General features: G+C 41.3%; 1 protein-coding gene across 3 annotated transcripts; it reads left to right on the top strand.

Moving 5' to 3' along the window:
- Window positions 1-849: 849 nt before the first annotated feature.
- On the top strand, window positions 850-20,689 carry LOC144049013 (ubiquitin-associated protein 2-like). Of its 3 annotated transcripts, none has more exons than XM_077561563.1 (29): window positions 850-994; window positions 2,484-2,628; window positions 3,847-3,924; window positions 4,000-4,116; window positions 4,206-4,365; window positions 4,869-4,946; window positions 7,612-7,672; window positions 7,850-7,929; window positions 8,571-8,623; window positions 8,713-8,762; window positions 8,850-9,033; window positions 9,299-9,554; window positions 9,820-9,957; window positions 10,205-10,341; window positions 10,942-11,174; window positions 11,261-11,495; window positions 11,677-11,716; window positions 11,789-11,912; window positions 12,405-12,462; window positions 12,553-12,772; window positions 14,033-14,124; window positions 14,210-14,260; window positions 14,354-14,432; window positions 14,896-15,090; window positions 15,167-15,337; window positions 17,670-17,777; window positions 18,075-18,145; window positions 19,319-19,510; window positions 20,014-20,689. In XM_077561563.1, the coding sequence occupies exons 2-29, from the start codon at window positions 2,527-2,529 to the stop codon at window positions 20,107-20,109; spliced, it is 3,459 nt and encodes a 1,152-aa protein (XP_077417689.1). In that variant the 5' UTR covers window positions 850-994; window positions 2,484-2,526; the 3' UTR covers window positions 20,110-20,689. The 3 variants fall into 3 exon arrangements, with proteins under 3 accessions (XP_077417689.1, XP_077417690.1, XP_077417691.1); XM_077561564.1 differs by having other exon boundaries at window positions 4,000-4,110; XM_077561565.1 differs by lacking the exon at window positions 17,670-17,777.
- Window positions 20,690-21,328: the final 639 nt, after the last annotated feature.

The following is a 21,328-nucleotide window of genomic DNA, read 5'->3' on the forward strand; positions in this document are numbered from 1 at the left end:
GTACAACTTTGGGTGCTAAATCTAAAAAAATATATAAATGTTTTTGGCAGGCCTGGTGTGTTGGGGCCCATATTCTGGGATTTTACAGAGTTGTGGGCCCCACAAGTACAGAGCTCTTTTTGAAGGTAAAGATTTGGTTTTAGAGTTTAGGTTTGAAATGTGTTATGGTTGGGGTTAGGGTAAGGGTTGGGGTTAGACAATCATTTGTGATGGTTGGGTTTAGGGGAAGGGGCTAGCAACTGCATTATAGCAATGGGAGGGCCCCACAAAGATAGGTGCTCCGGAATGTGTATTTGTTTGATGTGTGAAGGTTGACATACACCGCTACTTTGAAAGAGAAGTAAATAAAGGTGCTATATAACACTACAGATTATAATCATCACAATTCACCTAAAATGTAACAATTATGGGCAAAACACATTCAATGATTTGTTTATCTTGAGCCAAGCTCAGCTCATTAAAAAACAACCCCACACCATAATCCTACCGCCACCAAACTTTACCTGTGTCGGTAAGTAATTGTAATACTTTATTTAAATTATTTAGAAGGGTAAGTGAATCATTTTGGCCTTACACGATGATTTTTCTGACAAATCTAATGACAGAAAAGTCCATTTAAATGTACATTTACATAAGGTGACACATTTAAATGTGAATTGTTGATCTTTTTTATATCGCTACTTTTCATATAAAAAATAATTAATACACTTAAATATTTAAATGTGTTAGTTGATTGATATATTTACTTTATAAATCAAATAAAGCTACTTGCACGCAGATTCTTTTATGTTTTGTTTTTGTCTGTCGGTGGAACCATGTGATCCACACGGCTGCTGCCTGATTGGCGGGGGAAGCACTTGCTTCGTGTTAACTTGCACTGTGACCAATAAAGCAAAATAGAGAAAAAAACCGGAAGAGCTTTTCACAACGGTGAACGCCGCGCGTGGGTCACGTGACTTCTGCTGCTGCTGGGCTGTGCGGAGCGTGTTAGCAGGTAAGGAAAAAGACACGGAGAGAAGATTTATTATTTTTTTGTAATAGTGTTAGCGCTTCAAGCTTTAGTTTGAGGGAAGCGACCGTGACCGAAGACCTATTGTGTTATCTGTCATTTACCCTCCAGATAAAACGTAAGCCAAGCCTATGTTTTATTCTGACCGAACAGGCCGTTTGGGGCATTCTCCCGAAATGTGTTATATTAAGGTGTTATTCTCAACATATCTCCAATGAATACCTTTCATATTCGATGTGAGGTGTTTCAACCACGTTTAAAAAGTGGAAGGGACTGTCTTTGGTCACGTTTGTTAGCTCGCCGCTTGTGTTAGCTTCCATCGACTCCAGTCTCGCGGCGTTGACAATAAGCGAGTTCTTGACGCACTTTTCTCAAAAGGTTTTTTTTGTTGTTAAATTCCCTCCCAAAAGTATTACTTCGCGCAAAATTTGATTCTTATCGACGAAAGTGTGGTGTTTATCGCTACTCTGCAGTTTGATATCGACGGGGTATCGTGTGAGAGTCTCACGCACGAAACAAAGACGGTGTGGCAGCTAAATGCTAAGCTAAGCTAACGTTGGCATTAGCCCGAAGCGGCTCCAATTTGCTAATAAACGAGCTTCCTTTACCTACATTAGCCGAATACTACAATAAATAAGTGTTAATATGATGCCGTATCTAACTGTCTCCTGACATAATTTGTGCTTGGTTTAAAGTCGAATGCATCCTGCCAGGCGACCATTTTGTCAACTTTATGCCCGATACGTCGCTGCTAATACACGTCCAATTAAAATGTAATTTATGTATTTATTTGTGTTATGCAAGCGCTTAGTTGCTGGTCAGTGGTCGTGTTTTTGTGTGGGTAAGAGTGTGGAGGGGGTGTTTGTAAGATGACACCTCAACTGTCCCCTCTGGAGTTCTATATTTAACCCTAAGAGGTAGGTGGGTGACAGATGGAGTTATACACTTACATGGTATACTCCAACCCACCAGTCCCCTTGCATAGTTACTTTTAGGGGACATATGTAAAAGTGACTCTTGTTAGTATGTATATACAGTGAACCCGAGTTTATCATGGGTGTTCCAGATCCACCTACAACAGGCGAAAATATTTTTCTCCTTTCTCACACACTTTAACTCCCACAAAAATATTTACATGAGTTTTGACGTTTTCGTTAGCGTCAGTGATCACTTTATTGCTCTACAGTTCTCCAAACAGCAAGAATTTCCCAAAATGACTGTCAAAATCCGGGGTCTGGTTGGAATAGCCATTTCATCCTGAGTACAACGCACCAATAATTTTGAAAATCGAGCCAAGCTTCGAGCTGTTTTTGTTACTCCTGGTTGATGTTTTCTGTAATACTGATACATAAAACAAAAATTTGTTAATTTAATTGTAATGATGTACTGTGCTTTTGACTTGTCATTATTTTAATCTTGTTGCTGTGTTTTCCAGGAGGCTGATGATTTTTCCTTTGTCTCTTTCTGTTTCCAGATTTTTTCTATTTTGTACATACATTGTTTTGTATATACTGTATATGATGACTTCTTTGGTCAGCAATCAAACCCGAGGGACTCGGGACAGAACGCTGCCCACAACCACCACCACACAAACCACACAGCCACAGAAACACATACAGGTGGGTGGTTGCTGTATGCATTTTGGGCAGATGGGAAATGGTTAGTTTGACTTAAAATAAATCAAAATGCAGTAGTACTTTGACTCACAAGTTTCATGACCAAGCTTGTAACTCTATTACTCTTTTGTCAAATATGATCGAAATGCCGTTAAAACGTTCTGGCTCCCCAAAAAACACAAATGTTATGTTTTTAAGAAAAGTAGCACTCTATTGTATAAAAACAATACTAAAAGTGAATGTGAAGGAAATGTTTTAAGTTTAATTACTGTATGTATGTAGTGTGAGTGAATTTTCCTTGGTCTGGTGTACAGCCATTATGTGTAACTCGATTCAATATTTATTTGTCTTTGCAAATAACATATATCAAAATAACAAACATGGCAAACACAAAAACGCGTAAATATTGACAAGTCATCCATAGTATTCTTGTGCAAGAAAAATAGTGCAAAATTGCTCAGTTCCTGTTTTCATCCTCTCAACAATAAAAATGCTGTTATTTCTGTAGTCCTTCGGGAAAGCAGAATGCTTATCTTTTGTTTAATCAAAATAAGGCTTTACAGGCACCTGCTTTTATTTTGGAAAACAATAATTTTTTTCTGAAATTTTAACAGTAACTGTCATAATAAACTTAGAAAAAGTACATTTAATTTAATACAAAAGTAATCATTAACAATCGACAATTAACTGATTATCAATTTAATCGCCAATTGTTTTTTTTATAATTGATTCATCATTTGGATACCCTTTTCTTTTTTTAAATTGTCCAAATGCTTGGAATTTCATCTTTTCCGTGGTTGATGTTATCTGATTTCTTTATTCCACCATGAGAGCGGACTCTTTATCTTTGTGATGAATCAAAATACTCTACCAATCAAAAGTAAAAGACGGTTTATCATTCAGTAGCGCTAGAAAGTGTGTTCACTTAAAACTTTTTTGTAATAATTAATTGTTGTTGACTTTCGATTAATTGCACATCCCTAAGACTGAATGTGTTAAACATTTCCGATATTTATAACTAAATGAAAATTAAGTCCAGTAGTTGGCGCCACGTTGCGACTGTTTGACCCATGTAACTCCATATTTTGGATTGTTTGACTTAAGTGGATCCGCTGGTCTCTTCATATTTTGTTTAATCTTTTGTATTGGAATAGTTAGTTGAGTTGATATTGTGCATTGGTGCTTGTTGCTGTTTCTCACTGAAGTCTTTGTGCATACCAGGCAACAGCAGAGCAGATCCGTTTGGCTCAGGTGATCTACGACAAAAATGACGCAGTCTTTGAGGACAAAGTCAAACAGGTGTTGTTTCTATTGGTTGTTTGCTTTATTGCATGGAGTTTTATTGATGACACAAAATACTTTCCGCATGCACAGCTGATTGAGGTCACTGGCAAAACTCAAGACGAGTGCATGGTCGCCCTTCACGACTGCAACGAGGATGTCAACAGAGCCATCAATTTCCTACTGGAGAGCACCTCTGACACAGTGAGAGTCCGTATCCTGTTTAGTTGTCGTCTTTTTACTTGTTTGCCTCACACATAGTTGGATTTATTTTATTTATTTTTTGCATGTGTGATCAGAACTCCTGGGAGACTGTTGGGAAGAAGCGGAGCCTTGGGAAAGAGGGAGGTGCCTCGGAGGTAAAGGAGAGCCGCGAGAAGAAGGGAGGCGAACGGGAGGCTAGTCGCGGGCGAGGGGGCGCCAACAGGAGAGGCCGCGGAATCAGCAGAGGCCGCGAAGGTAAAAGCCAGCGATGGAGTCAAACACTTATTTTAATGATAGTTGGTGAGTTTGTCTACAAGTTTGAATGTGTTTAACTTTAATATGTGGAGGAGTGTTCATAGATGCCACTGTTCACACAGACCAGCAAGTTAACTGTTTTGGACCTCTGTTGCTACCCAAAAAAGCAGTATCAAAGAATGTAAAAAAAAAAAAACAACTTGTAACTGTGATGATTTTACACATACTCATAGATGCCGTTTTCCCACACATAAACAACAGTACGAGGCACACAATTTTATTTTATTTTGTGCTAAGCCCTTCGAACCAAACAGCACTTACCAAAACGTGAAGTTTCAATGTTGTATTTTTGCACGAAAAACAGTATGTAATGCAGAGACTTGGCTTGTCCAGTAGAACTTGATGTCTGGTCGTCTTACTATATTGTGCGTGTCCACGATGGTGTTTTGGAGGGTGGGGTGGACATCTTGCTCATCCCGTACCATTGAACTGTTGGCTTCCAGGTCGTGCCGAGGAGAATGGCTTTGAGGTGGTGCCTGGAGAGAGGGGCGGAGACCGTGGACGCAGAGGACGAGGCAGAGGTAACCAACATTCTAGTACTGTGGTCAGACCAAATGCGAGTTGAGCATTTCCGGCGGTGCAATTTCAAAATCGATGTAGTTTGTGCGAACTGGTACAAGCCAGTAGTTGAGGCACTGGCCACCAGATTGACTGCCGATATTCAAACTTGCTCGAAGCATCACCCCTGTTGTTCTCGTACTAACAAATGCACATGAGACACGTGGGGCAATGCGATATTTCAGTCTGAACCAAAGCATAACTGATGTTGAGACTTTTTGGTTTGTGCCGTAAATCAAGGGGAACCTTTGCATCATTACGTGATGCTATTAATTTGCAGACTCACCAGGGACTTCCAATTAGTGTAACAAAAACAGTAAATTGTCTGCACATGACTTTTACGCACATCCCTGCTTGGCATTCTGTTGCAGCTTTAGGTGCTTTTACAGCACGTCATGGCATCCAAACAGGGTGAGAGAAGTGAGTTGTCAGGTGTTATTCCGCCTTTCTGCCATTTCCCAACATAAGGTAGCCATCCAGTCTTTCTGATACTGCTCTGATACTTCAAGGTGGGAAATGACCATGTCAACTTTGACTTCTGCATTTGGTGCTGTTTATACAGAACAGTGACGTGGACAATAAGCGGGATACTTACTGTTTTAAATGTCTGGCGTGACATACAAAGTTACTGGACAGATGAGACGACTTCACACTTCTGTGATGCTTTGTCTCGGTTACAGACCTGAGACTGACTCTGAAGGTGAAAAATTGCAGAGTTGTCCTCCTATTTCATGTCGTTATACACAAAAGTCATAAAAAATGCAGGAAAGTCTTTTATAACTGAGACGTGGTCAAATGATGGAAATATCCCACCTTTAACGGCCTTTTCTTCTTTAGCTGGATTGTGTCATCTCAACCACCATCTATTTGTGTCGGCAAACCCGTGAAATATTTCATCACTCAACATTTGTGCAGTGCTTAGGTCTTGCAGCTGCCACCCATAGAGTAAAAGGGGGCACTGCTAACAGGGCTGCGTTGGCCGCCTTCTAGCCAGAGCTTGCCTAAATCTGTATGGAGAAGTGTGTGAAATGTCTTTGTTTGCTGTAAATTTATGGTCATCGTTTGGTAGTTACGCAGTTTTTTATTTTATTTTTTATTTTTTGAAAGCACAACTCTTTTGCTGACATTTAAACCAAGCTTTGTACCCCCCAACCCCGCAATTTGCTTTATTTCTCCTGATAACAAAAAGATTTAAAAAAAATTTGTCCTATACGTTAACTTGCATGAACTTCCTCAGAAATAATAGAATAAATAATTTAACATCATAAAATCAACTGTAAAATGACATGGCTTGGCTGCTCTTTGTTGTTCAAGAGTAACACTGAAACCCCTCCAGCGCTCTCACACTTACTGTATGTACAGGTGAGTAGGGATGTAACGATAATTGCAATATTGCAATATTAAAACTGCCACAATATATCATCGTTGTCATGTCACAATATTAAAAGCAGCACGTCTGTTAAAAAAGAAAGTCAGGTTGATTTCCATTTGTGCAGTTCTCGCACTTTCTGGTGGCTAGTTTTTTTTTGTGCAGTTTAATTTTCACAAGGCATGTTTTGGCCCTTATATGTTTAAATCCATGGTAATGCGCGGATGAAGGGGAACACAATATGCTTGTGAAGCGAGTTAATAGGTGGAGGACTCAATGTGTGCTTGCTTTAGCAAGTGCCTCAATATTAAGCGTTATTAGAGATTGTAGGTTGTTTATATGCATTGCTGTAATGTACAAAAGCTATATATATATATATATATATATAGATAGATAGATAGATAGAGTATGAGCTATTTTTCTTTCTTTTATTTATTTATTTTTAACAATATTGTGACCTTTTTTTGTATCTCCAACCTCCCCACAATATTGTGATAATTATCGCATTGTGACCTTCATATCGTGGTATGGTATTGTGATGTTTGGATATCGTTACGTCCCTACAGGTGAGGCAAAGCAACCTCTGCAAAATATCAAGCACATGTGAGGTTAAGTTTCCAACATGTGGCTAAATCGGTGTTTGCAATGTATAGATTTTCTGTACCACTCACTAGTTCACTTGGGCTCCTTGTCATATGAAAACGGTGTAAGAAAATGTCTAGCCATTTTATGTTTCTCAGCAGGAATGAGTCCCTCGTTGCTTTAAAAAATAAAACTAAATTCCATTGTATGAAAAGTAAATATAGCAGGAAAATACATAAGTTGACAACACTGACTCTTTTTAAAACCTAGCTCCACGTTTGCGGCTTTATTGGTGTATAACACTGCTTGGCAACAAGGATTTGTAATTATGAAAGCTGCTAAAAAAAATAATAATGAAATTAACTCTGGATAAACTGATAAAATACTTTCATCCATCCATTCATTCTCCTTGTCCTCACTTACGGGTCATGGGTGTGGTGGAGCCTGTTCTGGCTGACTGGTGCGAGGCGGGGTACATACACGCTGAGCTGGTCACTAGTCAATCACAGTGCATATATAAACGGCTGTCACCAACCATTCACAATCATACCTACAGACAAGTTAGTCTTCAATCAACCATTAATGCATGTTTTTGGAATATGTTAATCAACTTCCCAAATAACAGCTCTGAAATCTGTGTTTAAAAACCTCTCATGGTACATTATGTATGCTTTCAGGGGCAGGCGTCCGGGGTCGCGGAAGAGCAGCTGCCGGCACAAGGTTCTCCCAGGCTATGGGGTAAGGACATCTTGTGCTAAGCACGTATGAAAGCTGACAAAGGTGGTGATGTTTATTACAAGCACATATCTCAATCCTAACCATGTGGAAAAAAAACTTTCTGAACCTATTCTTGAAATTTAGCTTATTAGTGGTAATTTTGTCCATTTAGTCACGTCTACCCGCTTCCTCTCTCAGCACCTTCAATCCTGCGGACTATGCTGCCGGTCGCCACGAGAATTGGGAGGGCGATGCCAACGAAACTGCTGAAGCATCCAGTAAGGAACATGAAAGACCTGAACAGAGGTCATTCATTGAAAGCTACAGAGGCTTGTGGAAATGCATTAAATTGTTCTGCCTGTCACAATAACTTATGGCCATAGATAGCTGAACAAAGACATAATTTGTAGTGAATTTTTTTTTTTATTTGACCAGAAAAGTGAAATTGGCAAATTTTCCAACAGCGCCACTGGCTCAAAAACAATGAGCCGATGGCAACCTGTGTTGCTGTTTTTGACTACAAAAGAATGTAAAAGACTGTAAAATAAGTATTTTTAAATTGTGGGAAAAAATGTATAAATGTCACCTTTAGATTTATACCGCATCAAAAAGTGCTTGAAAATGTAAATTTTAAGAAATGTAAAGGGAATAACTCAATCAGCAATCTGAACTAACCTAAATACCTTTACTGCCATTTTTGTGACATCTGTCTACCTTGAATTTACCTACTTGTAATGCAGTGCTGGGAAAATAAGCATTTGATTGAGTTGCACTGTACATGAATGGACTGTGCATATCCCCGTGTGCATACAATTGATACCAAAATAATTGAGTTTCTGTCTGTGAAGGCGGCAGTTGCTGTTAATAAGTGAATTTATTCCAGCTTTGCGTCATAGACAGAGCTTCTGCTTTTTTTCAGCAACGTGGGGAGGCAACCCAGAAGATTGGACTACAGAAGACTGGAATGAAGACGTGAGTAGGCAGGTCATGATCATGAGAACGATTGGATTAGAGGTTTTTCATAATTTAGTTGACTTTTTTTTTTATCTGCTCTTTCTCAGTTATCTGAGACCAAAGTGTTCACTTCCTCTTCCACTCCGGGAAACAACAAGTGAGCCCCCTTACTGATATACACCATTTAGAACATTGTTTCATTTGAATAATAATCCCCCCCACACACACATTTATTTCCCCCCAGTGTGGACCTGTCAGGCCTCCTTCCAAAGGGAGTGTCTGTGGAGTCAGACCTGGTCGACGGGCCCTCCGCGGAGGATCTGGGCCAAAGCTTGGTCTTCACCAACTCTCACCATAATGGGCGCACGGCCACGCACAGCTACGCCCACGCTGCCTCTGCTAGCACCACCTACGCGCACGCTGCACTGGTACATATGAGCATGCCATCAGCTAACCAGCACTGCTGCGTGCCATAGTTGTCGATTTAAAAAAAAAAAATATATATATATATATATTTTTTTTTTTTATGTACACGGTTGTGGGCCAAAAGTAGGTGTGCGTTTATTCTCAGCTCAATGATGTTTATAAAACATTTTAATATGGTAAATGCTCAAAATGTCCTTCCAACATTGCAACATTTCTCAAACACGGCACCGTACCAATTTACATTTTATCTTCTTTCTTTTTTTTCAGTCTTCAGGCCCTGGTTTTGGGTCTCTGAGCACACCCAAGCCGGCACCCGTACTGGATACCAGGACAGCAGATCAGCTCAACGGGCCTCGGCTTGGTCAGAGAGCGAGTCAAATCCCGGCCGCTCCCGCGACCATCACCGGTAGTGTTTCCAAAGATGTGGTACCGCCCGCGGTACCGAGCCCTGCAGCTGCTCCCTCGCCCTCTGTTGAAATTAAACCTCAGAGATTGGACAACGCACCTATAACAGGCCTACACAGTAAGTTAGTAAACAAAGTCGTTTATTTTCTCTTTAATGGGGATGTTATGTAAAATGTTCAAATATTTAATAACTTGTATACAAATAGTTGTCTGTAGTGCTCTCCCACTCTTAATGTGTGGAATTACGCAACCAAGTAAATATTTGGACTGCCCGTCTCCCCGAATGTCTAAACCAGCCATTCTGATTTTTGACAGATTATGGATGTGTAGGGTTGGGGTTACCATGCATATCTCCTTTTTAAAATTTTTCATTTTTGCCGTAGTGGAAATGAAGATTCAACCAGAACCCTCCGCGGTGCTCAGCCAGCTAGCACACAGGCACCAACAATCTTCCATCCTTCCCACCACGGAGCCTCTTGTTCTGTCCCATTCACATGGCCCACAAGTGCCCACACCACCAGGTATAATTGTCTGTCCTCTACACACTCTTCTGTTCTACCCACTAGGGCTGAACGATTTATCGTTTTGGGAGTCAAGTTGTGATCTCAGCATGATTTTGTGATGGTCAAAGCTGCAGTTTATATTTTTAAGCCCCACCCTCCCCAAATAGTGAAAACAACTTACTGAAACAAATCATAATCACAGTATGTTGGAAAAATTGCAGTTGGTTAGATTTTTCCACCTTCCCCCCTCTTCTATATACTTAAGGTCACGAGTCGTCAGTCCTGCCTGTAAGAGATGGAGTCTCTCCAGGAATGAAGCTGCCCGGCGGGGACTCTCCTATCACAGAACCTCCCATGCGACAGCTCAAGACACAGAAGCGTAGAGTTCCGCCCCCATCCAAGGTGCCCCAATATAAATGCTATGGTTGTCTTCGACTAGTGTCATAATGGTTTGCTTTTTTGTTTGCATTGGATCTTGATACATTTGAATATGGATATTTGTGATCATCTGTTTTATCTACTCTAATTAGGACTTTACTACTCCTTTAGAATAGGTTAGCGATAGACTATGGTGCGATCCAATTTTCAAATTTGGATTACCTTGTTGCTGTAGGAATGGAATGCTTGTCAAAAAATGAGTAGCCTTTGTACAAGTAATTTACTAAAAGAGTGATCCCTGTTTGAAAACTGGAAAAAACTAACTAGAGGCTGGCTTTGAGCATAGCCTAAACTCCATCTCAGACTCGTAGAGAGAAGGAAAAAAAAAAGATATTCGAGCACGAGCTTGACACAGAGGCTGTAGTTACGCTTTAGGCCAGAGGTATCAGTTGTGAGTAAAGAAGTGTCAAACTCCACAAAGCATCTAGAGACTACAAAACATTTCTAATTTATGTTGTCGCCACTAAAATGCATCAAGGTCTATGGCAATCTTGCTACGGCATATGTTCAATTTAACTTGTAACTTAAATGTATATTAACACTAGACTTCTTCCTTATCCTCAGATTCCCTCGTCAGCAGTGGAGATGCCGGGCTCGTCTGACTTCTCTGGTTTTAACGTCCAGTTCGGCGCGCTGGACTTTGGTTCAGAGGCGGGCGCCATTGACGTAGTCCCAAAGGAGTCAACCCGGGAGCAAGCACCGTTGGCACCTCCAGCACTGACGGCAATGTCTGTCCCCGTTACTGCCACGCCGGCACAGCAACCGCAGAGTTTGTTTTCCAAACCCGCATCTATGAGGCGAGTGTGACGTAACTGCATGTATGTGGACTTTTTAAATATCTACCTTTTTATTGAGAAATATTCCCTCTTTGTTTTCCTAACAGTGAACACATGAGCAACATACCCACCATGCCAGATTCTGTCTTCCCCTCTCCATCCTTGGGCTTACCCAGCGCAACGGCCTCCCCTTCCCTGGGCCTACCCGGCGTGGCTGTCCCACCCTCCTCCACAGCATCGGCCCCTGGAAAACGTGTGGAGAGTGGCGGACCCAGATCACTGCCTCCCCACCTGGCTTTCTCTCAGAGTAAAGAGAGCCCACCTTCTGTAGCCCCCCTCACGGTAATCCTGGAGCAGTGGCATGGCAGCAGTTGCAATTAACTTGTGTAGCAATTATTCTAAATGTACCTTTTGACATTTTTGTGAGATCCCCCCCCCCCCCATGTTAATGGCCGACAGCTTTCAAAAATGCATCCTTGAGTGTGTTTTTTTTTCTTTCTTAAATTTATTCTTTTTCTAATAGAATGGTTACTGTGGCATGAAGGCGCAAAGCACACAGGATGGTAAGTTTGTGACAAACTGCTGTCAAATTCACACGATCAAAATCTCAAATGTATTTTTTATTTTAATTTTAGCCGCACCATCACAGAGAACTGTGAAAACTGAGTCTCCTATAATGAGTGACAGCGGCCCCGCCCACCACGCTCCTTCTCCCGCAGCTACCACCACCCACACAGTGCCCATTCCTTCACTCAACAGGTATCGGCACATTTTTTTATTATCTGGTTTGTCAGTTTGATGTAAAATTTGTCGATAATTGCCTATAATTATCGGCCACCGATATTATTGTGCATCCCTAAAAAAAAAAAAGTCAGATACAGGTCTCATTTGGGCAAAAAAATCCGATCTGGGTCACATTTGCCTGCAGTGTGAACGCCTTAGACAGTTATTCAAGTGGGGAAAAACAGGGAGTCCTCAGTTTACAATGGACTGGAATATAAAAAAAACAATCGAACAATATTTAATAAGGCTGCTGTGTGGAGTATTCTTACACCGCTGCGCTATACTTTGAGCATCATTCATAACCCCAAAACATATGTTAAAATTCTATGGTTATCATCACCTCTTTGCCTTCACCTTCTGTTGTGGTTTTAATGCTCGCTATGAGCTAAAGTATTGATGATCCCAGGTTACTAGACAAGAATTTCAAATGAAAAGCTGGGAAATTTGAATGTGTTATTTGCATTCCAGCCACGTGAGCAGTTCTCATTCATCTGGACTGACCCACACCACAAGCTCATCTCTGCCAGTAAGTGTGGATGTCCTCCCACTGATTTAAAAGAGAAAATAATTTATAGAAGACTTAGCCTCATTCTTTCTTTGACCTTGTTTTCCTTAGACAAGTAATGAGGAGAGCGTTAGTGGCAATCTCCACGCCTTCTCTGCGCCGTCCAGCCAGCCCCACAATGCAACTTCTTCAGCCCCACTGTCTGTCACCAGTTCGAACATTAACAGTGCTACACACCAGACCGGAGCGCCAGGTCTGACCCAGAACGGCACAAATGGTTCTCTTTCAGCTGCAAATAGCCGCAGCGCGCCGCTACTCAGCACCACCGCTGGTAAGCACGCCAAAAAACTGAACTGCTGACTAGAAGTGAAACGCATGCCTTCTATCGCATGTTTTATTCTTCAGAAAAGGGGGCAGCTGCATAGTTGTACTTGTTGTACTGTTATTCTTGGAACAGTACAGTAGGGACTGAGTCCTGCCACCAATAGCAACGAACTGCGAGGAATTTATGCCTTCCTGAAAATGTTTATGAAAAAAAACTGATCCCGAAACACTTATTTCAAACTCGTATTACATTTCCCTTCAGGTTAACAGCCTTACAGATATGTTATTTTGAAAAAATCTTTTTGCCTGTACATGAACATGCAGTGAACACTCTCTGTAACTTCCACTAATAACCAAGGCGGCTAACCTTAGCTCCTCAACATGCTAAACTTATCTTCGTCAAGATGTAACACTTCAATACACTTCTCTGACGCATGTACAAGCATTATACTGCGTACAGTCGTTTATATTGTTTAAACTGCTAATTTTGAATGTGTTTAAAGCGCATGTGAGTCCGAAAACGAAAAGAAAAAAATCTGTATGCTCTCTATCATGCATTTTTACCTCTTGGTGGTGGGGTGGGGTGGGGTTAGTATATATCTACCTCAATATCGGGGTTCGCCGTACTTACTTTGCTTCAATATTTAGACGGGGTTTTGGTGGTAGCTAAGGGCGTTTGGAGAAAGGAAAAAAAAGAACACAAAAAAAACGCAGACGGGTGACTTGATGAATAGTGAGCCGCACAAATGCACATTACTAAATGGAGACAGTTTAGTCAACCACAGTTGCGAGGAGTCATCTGTTAGGTGACCATTAAACCTGGCTGGAAAACGGACTATTATGGAGAGATGTGAAGAACTAAGATAGAATGGGCAGAACAAATATCAATACTTGAAACATACATTATTGTGGAGTGGCCATGTTGCGATGCCATCTCTGCTTAATGTAAGGGTCAGCATTATGTTACCCAGTGAACTTGAGTCGCATGCTTAAACGCCACACTAATTCATCTTACGGGCTGTTGTGGGCTTTAGGTGCCACTATTTTGGCTTGCAACAGTGTTCAAATGATCTCTGTAGTTGAAGATTGTTGAACAATAATGTCCATGAATCCGGATAACTAGTTACTACCCCTTTTCTGATACGTGGAAAAAAATTGGGCGTTTATTTGAGGAAAACTGTCGTGTTAACCTTCATTTAAAAATATGTAAATATAATGGTTTGAAACTCAATGTGATTTTGATTTGACAGCATTTTCTCCCCTCCAGGTAAAACTCCCCCCAACTTGGCCCAAGGAGTACCCCCTCTCCTGGCCAGTCAGTACATCATGGGCCCTGGTGGCTTGCTTCCTGCCTACCCGGTATAAATACAGTACATAAATCAAATACAGATGTATAATAATGAGACAAATGTGTTGATCCTGTCATGTATGTTAATCCCAATAGCAGATCTATGGTTACGAAGACCTGCAGATGTTGCAGTCTCGCCTTCCTATTGTGAGTCTCATTAGAGGGCGCATATGATCATTTAAAGGTTCTATTGCATGCTGACAATTGTATTGAGTTGCCAGTGCCTCTCCATCTATGCAGGACTACTATGGTGTAGCATTCCCTGGTACTACGGCAACTATACCCGGAAGAGACGGCCTGGCCAACAATCCTTATTCGGGTAAGTGGTGGTGGGTTTTGTCTGAGTCAGTCTGGATGACGTTCTATAAGACGGCGCTTGGCACTATGTGGTAGCATCCTGGCAACAGCAACTAGTGTTCCCTCAAGGTTCTTCATTCTTGTATTTTTTTTTTGAAGTAATCATTTGTTTTAGCAGTATACTTAATGCAATGTCCTTGAATGTGGGGAAAAAATAGAGCCACAGCTACAGATGTTTATGGAATGCTGGCAGAACGGTACAACAATGGTGTCTGTATTGTTAGCATTTCGCGATGGGTCTGGCTGGGAAATATCTCCTGAGATAAATGTAATACACCTCAATAAAATTGTCCAAATAGTACACCAGTAATGCCTTGAAGTTACATAGGGGAGTCTTTCACCTTTGCTCGCTGTGTAAATGTACCCACAGTTTGCAAATGGGGCTTAACTAGCTCAACGAAGTATTGTGCTCTCCACTCGTCCAGGTGAGGCGACGAAGTTTGGCAGGAATGACTCTTCGTCCCCAGCTCCGCCCACCAGCCTGTCTACAGGATGTGTTCAGTCGCAGGCCCAGCAGGCGCCGCAGGCCGGTACGCAGGGGCAAGGCCAGAGCCAAGGTCAACAGAACCAGAACCAGGCCTTTCTCAACCCCCCGCTACCACCTGGCTATGGATACACTGGTACATATAGCTGACATGCTTCATAATCAACATTGTTTTTGGTTGTTTACTAAGCCATATTTTGTTTGTGTGTTAGGTCTGCCGTATTATGCGGGCATGCCTGGCGTCCCTTCAGCCTTCCAATACGGCCCCACTGTCTTTGTGCCTCCGACTTCGGCCAAGCAAGCCACCATCGGCCTGGCCAACCCTTCCAATCAATACCACCAACAGCATCAGCCCACCTATGGACAGCATGCATATGGCACAGGTAAGACGCACAACACAGGACAAACTTGTACTAAACTTCGTCATCTCAGACGAGGTTTCGTGATCGGCAAAGCTGCAGATTTTTGAAGCGCTGTATCCTCAACCAAGCTCACAATCAGAATTACCATGCTACTCATGGACAGGTCACACTAACCAATCAGTTCTCAGCTGGTTTAAAAAAACAAAACATTGCATCCACATAACGCAGTCGTCCTTCCCCCGAGTCCCTGCTTTACCAGCTGCTCGCGATGCTAGGCACTAAGCTAACTTGCTCTGCACAATGTCTATGGGCAGCAGCTATGAGCTTCGCAGTGTGGATCATCTCCTTAAAGTAACTAATCCTCACCTCTGTTGTGGAAAATAAGATATACTTCTAACAAGTAGTGCTATCATTAAAGGTGGACAGTGAGTAGCCCAAGCAAGCATGCAACGAGAGAATAGAGACCCTAATGCTAATTGCTCAACTAATGTGAAATGTAGAGGCACGAAAGACTACAATAAGTGCTTAGATGTACATTACACTTTTTGCAGAAGTTTGGCTAAAACGGGAGAACAACCAGCTATGAACAGCAAATTAGTATTACAATTAATAAAGATGTTGAGATAAAACAGCTACATAATGAACACGCTTGTAAACCGGATGTGAATTAGTCAATTCATGGCTGACGTCAGCCAAGACGAGGCGCTTAAAAGGTCAATAACTGTTTGCATGATTTTGAACCACAAGGTTAAAGATCTACACATTCTTTCTTTTTCTTTTTTTAATCACTATATTTTTAAATTGATTACATAAATGCCATATTTACATGAAAACTTCTGACCCCTTTAACAGGAAATGTTTGCCTTTCGCATTTAAATAAATGCGAAAGACTGCCTCCCTCACAGTCCTTGCTATATTATAATAGTTTTAGTTTTGATGGTATGATATACTTTGTCATATTTACTTTGCATAGTGAATATTGCGCTGAAGCTTGATTTGAAGAAAATTGTGAGTTGAATCAATTGCAATATCTGTGAGAAAAGTCACAATTCTCCTTTCCTAAAAATTATTAAGTCTTCATTTTCAGGACCATATGTCAATGCGTAAACGGGTAATAGTTTTTTGTTAACATTAGGCACTGTTAAATTTTTACACTTGTAGGACAGCTAACAATATCTTGTGGGACATTACAATTGCGCCACAGTTTTTGTTATTCCTGTATGAATAAAAAGGTTGACTGGATAAAGTTTACCTTTTTTATTGAGGTTTAGTTCTTTCTTAAAGCTGCAATATGGAACTTTTTCCCCAAAAATAACTTTATAGTAAGCTTTTCATTTGACCATTTATGACTGAAATGCCTTCTAATTAGTAGATTAACACCTTAGTTGTTCACAATGGGTACTCCTGCAAGCCTCCGGCCAATAGTTTTCAGACTGGAATCGGGTTTGAATTTCCCGTGCCCTGTCTGCGGATGTGACGTAATGTGTGGGGTGTGTATGTGCAGCTCCATTTTTCGTCAGCAAGTGGCAGTAGTGATTCGAAATGGAATATTCTACTTTCAGTAGCTTTAATATACTGGTTAACTATAAAATTATCTCAGACATTGGTTTTATGAATTGGACAATTTGACTTGAAAATAATCGAGGTCAACCATGATATGTGCTGCATCAGTTAAAAATGTTTTTTATGATGGATTTGACACAGTGCCCCTTTTTTAGTACACGTTATAAATATTGTCTTAATAGTGCCCAACTGCTTTTTACACTGATTGTAAAAAAATATTACTCAACACATGTTGACTGACGCCAAGATGGACTATTTGAACAAGATGTCGCCCAAGGTGTTTAGGCTCTTTTATTATTATTATTATTATTATTATTATTATTGTTAAAAAAAATGACCATAAGCAACACAACTTGGGTGTATTTACTGCAGGTAGGTCAAATGTTAAGAATGACCAATTTCGGTGCGTTTAAGTGAAGTTGAATGGAAGGCAACTGGACGGATTTTAGTCTGTTTGCCTTTTGTGGATTTTGCAAGGTTAACATTGTACACACTGTGTGTGGGTTGTTGGGAGTTGGGCCTCTCTCTTTTTTTTTTTTTTTTTTTGTGCGCGTGTCTGCTAGGCTTGTACTGCATGAATAGCGCAAACGCCCCCAACACATCATCACCGCCACCGCCACTCCTACTGTCACCACCCCTTTGCAGAGGTCGCCTCAATATAGACACAGCTGCCATTGTAGTCAGGTTACCTTACTGCCTTTCTCCCCGCCCTCTTCACCTTCTCTCCACCTCATCTATCCTATCTGCTCTCCTTCTTTTTCTTTACTTCGTCTTCCTCCTCCTCCTTCAGCCTTTGATGACCTGTCTCAAGCCCACGCTGGGGAGTACAATAAGGGAGGGTACGGAGGCTCTGCCCAGTCTCAAGTCGCCAAGTCGGCGGGCAGCGGCCCTGGGAAAGGTACATGCGCCAACTATGCACGAGCGCGCACACATACACACACACACAAATCAAGTCAGTGGGGTTAAAAAAAACGCAAGAGGATGCTGTGTGTGTGTTTGCACTCCATTCACGTCTGTAAAGCAGTCTGCTTCCTGCTTGTGCAGTTCCTCAACTTCATTAATCCGCATCTTTCTACTGGCTGACCTTTTACCTGCGAACTACCCCTCCCAACACCTTATTTACTTATTGACTATGCATACGTGTGGCACTGATGTTCCCATTTGTAACACGTGTCACTTTCCCTTTTCCTCTCAGCACCTGGAATGTCTGGATCGGGCAGCAGTGGCGTACCTGACATGAGTGCGTCCATTTACAGCAAAACACAGGTGACTTCTCACTACTTCACTTTTAGCAAGCATTTTCTCAAGGATATGGTAGTAATACAGTGAACACCCATTTATTGCGGGGGATGCCTACCAGACCCACCTGCAATAGGTGAAAATCTGCAATCGGGAGACCTTTAGCTGATATTTAAGATATCCTTTGCACGTCTTCTCACTTTCTCTGCAGTATTTCGGCATTTGCAGCAGGGCCATGCCACACAAATAGCACGGGAATACGTGATGGTTGGAAAAAAATTCAATGTTCAGTTTAAAAACCGCTATTTTATTAATATGCAGAAAAAGTGTTCTATTACATCGACATGCATGTTTTTATATAATCATAGTATTTATATAACCTGGTAATCGCCAATTATATTACATCGGTCGCATCTCACCTTACAGAAGGCTGACATGTTTCGCCGCCATCTTTCTGCTACGGATACCTGAGGAAGAACTTGGCGAGCGTAGTAATTGTTGATAAGCTTGTGAAGTGTGAGGCGCCGTAGTGCGCGTGCTTCGAACTTAGGTCATTGTATTCTATTAACTCACCACTAGTGGCAAAAATGTCTACATAGGCGCTTTAAGTTTAGAGTATAAACATACCACGGACGATGAACCCAAAACTCTCCCATCATTGAAAACAAATTTTACAGCATTCCCCCTGAAAATAAATGGCTTTCATGTGATTTGGTCTTGGGGGGAACAAATGTGCGCCATAGGTGCCGCGTGTACATGTACCGGTACATGTGGCAAAGACTTTGTAACTTACACTAACAACCCAAGCAAAACTTCACTCCTCTACATATAAAAGTTGTTGATCAGTCGATGTATTACTTAAACATACTTCTTTGGGATTTAGGGACAGCTTTCTGTACTTTAGAAAGATTATGAAAACGGCAAATACTGTCTTGAGTTTTTGAGCGAATTGCTGTGGATATGATCCACAAGATAAAAATGCAAATATGCGGGGAGTTACTGTAGTACTGTATACCTATATTGCTGTCAAAAAAAAAAATCATGTCAGCTATGTAAAGAGCAACATCTGTTACTGTGCAACTCATAGCATGGGAAAAAAGGGGCCCAGAACGTTTGTTTCAAAACGAGAACATTCAGTGTCACAACAATGGAGCTCTTTTGTTAAATGTTTTTGTTTTTTTGTCTTCTTTTTGAAACCAGTCGTTTGACAAGCAGGGCTTCCACACGGGGACGCCGCCGCCCTTCAGCCTACCCTCGGCCCTGGGTGGCGCAGGACCCATGAACCCCGGGGGTGCACCGGGCTACGCGCCAGCCCCCTTCCTGCACATTTTGCCCCCACATCAGCAGCCCCATTCGCAGCTGTTGCATCACCACCTCACACAGGACACACAGGTAATGCCAAGTAGCACAAATCCCAATTCCAATGTAATTTGGGACCTTATGTGAAATTGTAAACAAAAACAAACATATTGCAATTGAAAGCTTTTTTGGAACATGTTTCAGGCATCAAATAAAAAAAAAAAAAAAAAGAAACACAATCTTCATCAGTTAGAACATTAACTATCTTGTCTTTGTAGTGTATTAAATTTGATATAGGTTTAAAAGGGTTTGCAAATCATTGTTTTTATTTACATGCCGGTATTTTTTGCAGCTTTAGCAAGCAGAGACTTTTATTTCAGGACATACATCTACTACAATATATGGCTTTTGTTTGCTCCCATTCACGCTTCTTGTGTGTTGAATTTGGACCAGGTGTCTTTTAAAACTACTATTAGCAGAAATATATCAACTATGGTTGTGGGCTTCAGGCCCCACCCCCACATACACACACTTAATTGGGACCACTTAAGGAAGAAAGTGACTCATGAAGTGGTGTATTTTGTCTACCTTTCCAGGGCGGTCCAGGTCAGCGCAATCAGTCAAGCAGCATGCAGCAGAAAAGCCAAGGCAGCAAGTCCAGTTACGGCAGCTCCCCCTATTGGGGCAACTGAGGATTGCTTCTAAAACACCACACCCCCAATAACGCATACCCCTGCCCATCCCTTGTGTGCTAAAAAGGAACAAAAAGGAATGACAAGCAACCATACAGGCCCTGGCCTCGCCCCCACCTCCATATGTCCTCATAATAGTTCTCTTCCTCCTCCCGCCTCCAAATTGGTTGCTCGTGTAAGATATTTATGTATTTATATAAATATAGATATATACTGTATATGAAATAGTAGAACTTGATGATGTGGTAGCTGCATTATATTGAAGGACTATTTTTTTGGGTTAAGTTTGAACACTGCAGGAAGAGAAGAAAGTTACAGGAAAAACAAGCCGAACGACAGCACTGATTGACACATGAGGACTGTTCTGGTGGGGGCGAGGGGCTTCACCACAACTACTGCGATTCTCTTTATTTTATTTCATTTTTTTATATACACACACACACAAAACTACCCCACTCTTCATTTTGTAAGCTCCCCCCCTCTTGTCAAGACGCAACCCGCCCACCCAAATTTTATATTTTAATTTAATTTTAATCCTCATTGCCCTCCAAATAAAGGTTCTGAGATGTTGAAAGTTTAACTCGACTCATGTCCTTAAAAGATGGTCTTTATTAACTTTAATCCTTAGGATGGTCTAACGAAGTGAGCTGCTGTTTGAGGTAATTCTTTGAGTGCATGCTTATACAGTAACTGACAAAAGGCGTTACTGCAAGTTTTTTTATATATATATATATATATTTTTTTTTTTAAGGGCTCGAGCAGCGACTGCTAAGAGGTCCCTATTGTTTTTGTAGGAATTATTCTATGCAAACACATTTTTGAGACCAAGCCAAAAATGAAAACGCAAATTGAATGATGGTTTATTGCCGTATACGTTGCGTGACTCTCTTAATTCTAGTTTGCAATATAAGCTTGTCACCACTAGATGACCTGTTATTGCCCCCAAGCGGCACAGGAATGTCCCCTCAGTGTTTGTTGACATTTTCTTGGGGTTCACTGGGTTCTCGTCTATTGGAGGATTTGGGTGATGTGGTCTATTTTAGTCTGCTTTTGTAGGCCTCAGTGTAAAAAAAAAAAAAAAATCCTGAATTTCCTTTTATCTCCATCCTGGAATGCGGGTATGGTGCCTGACACGCTTGTCGTGTTCATTGGCTGGAGGAACTGAGCTGCAATTAGCATGCGATTATAAGACTTTCCTTCCAGCTTTTTGGGACAGGAG

This window comes from Vanacampus margaritifer, chromosome 3, assembly GCF_051991255.1.
Source record: "Vanacampus margaritifer isolate UIUO_Vmar chromosome 3, RoL_Vmar_1.0, whole genome shotgun sequence".
NCBI lineage: Eukaryota > Metazoa > Chordata > Actinopteri > Syngnathiformes > Syngnathidae > Vanacampus > Vanacampus margaritifer.

Excerpts from the sequence above, each read along its gene's own strand:
- LOC144049013 (XM_077561563.1), top strand. The coding sequence starts at position 2,527 with ATGATGACTTCTTTGGTCAGCAATCAAACCCGAGGGACTCGGGACAGA. Across the intron at positions 4,366-4,868 it reads AATCAGCAGAGGCCGCGAAG|GTCGTGCCGAGGAGAATGGC; the intron begins GTAAAAGCCAGC and ends GTTGGCTTCCAG. Across the intron at positions 11,717-11,788 it reads GGCGCAAAGCACACAGGATG|CCGCACCATCACAGAGAACT; the intron begins GTAAGTTTGTGA and ends TTTTAATTTTAG.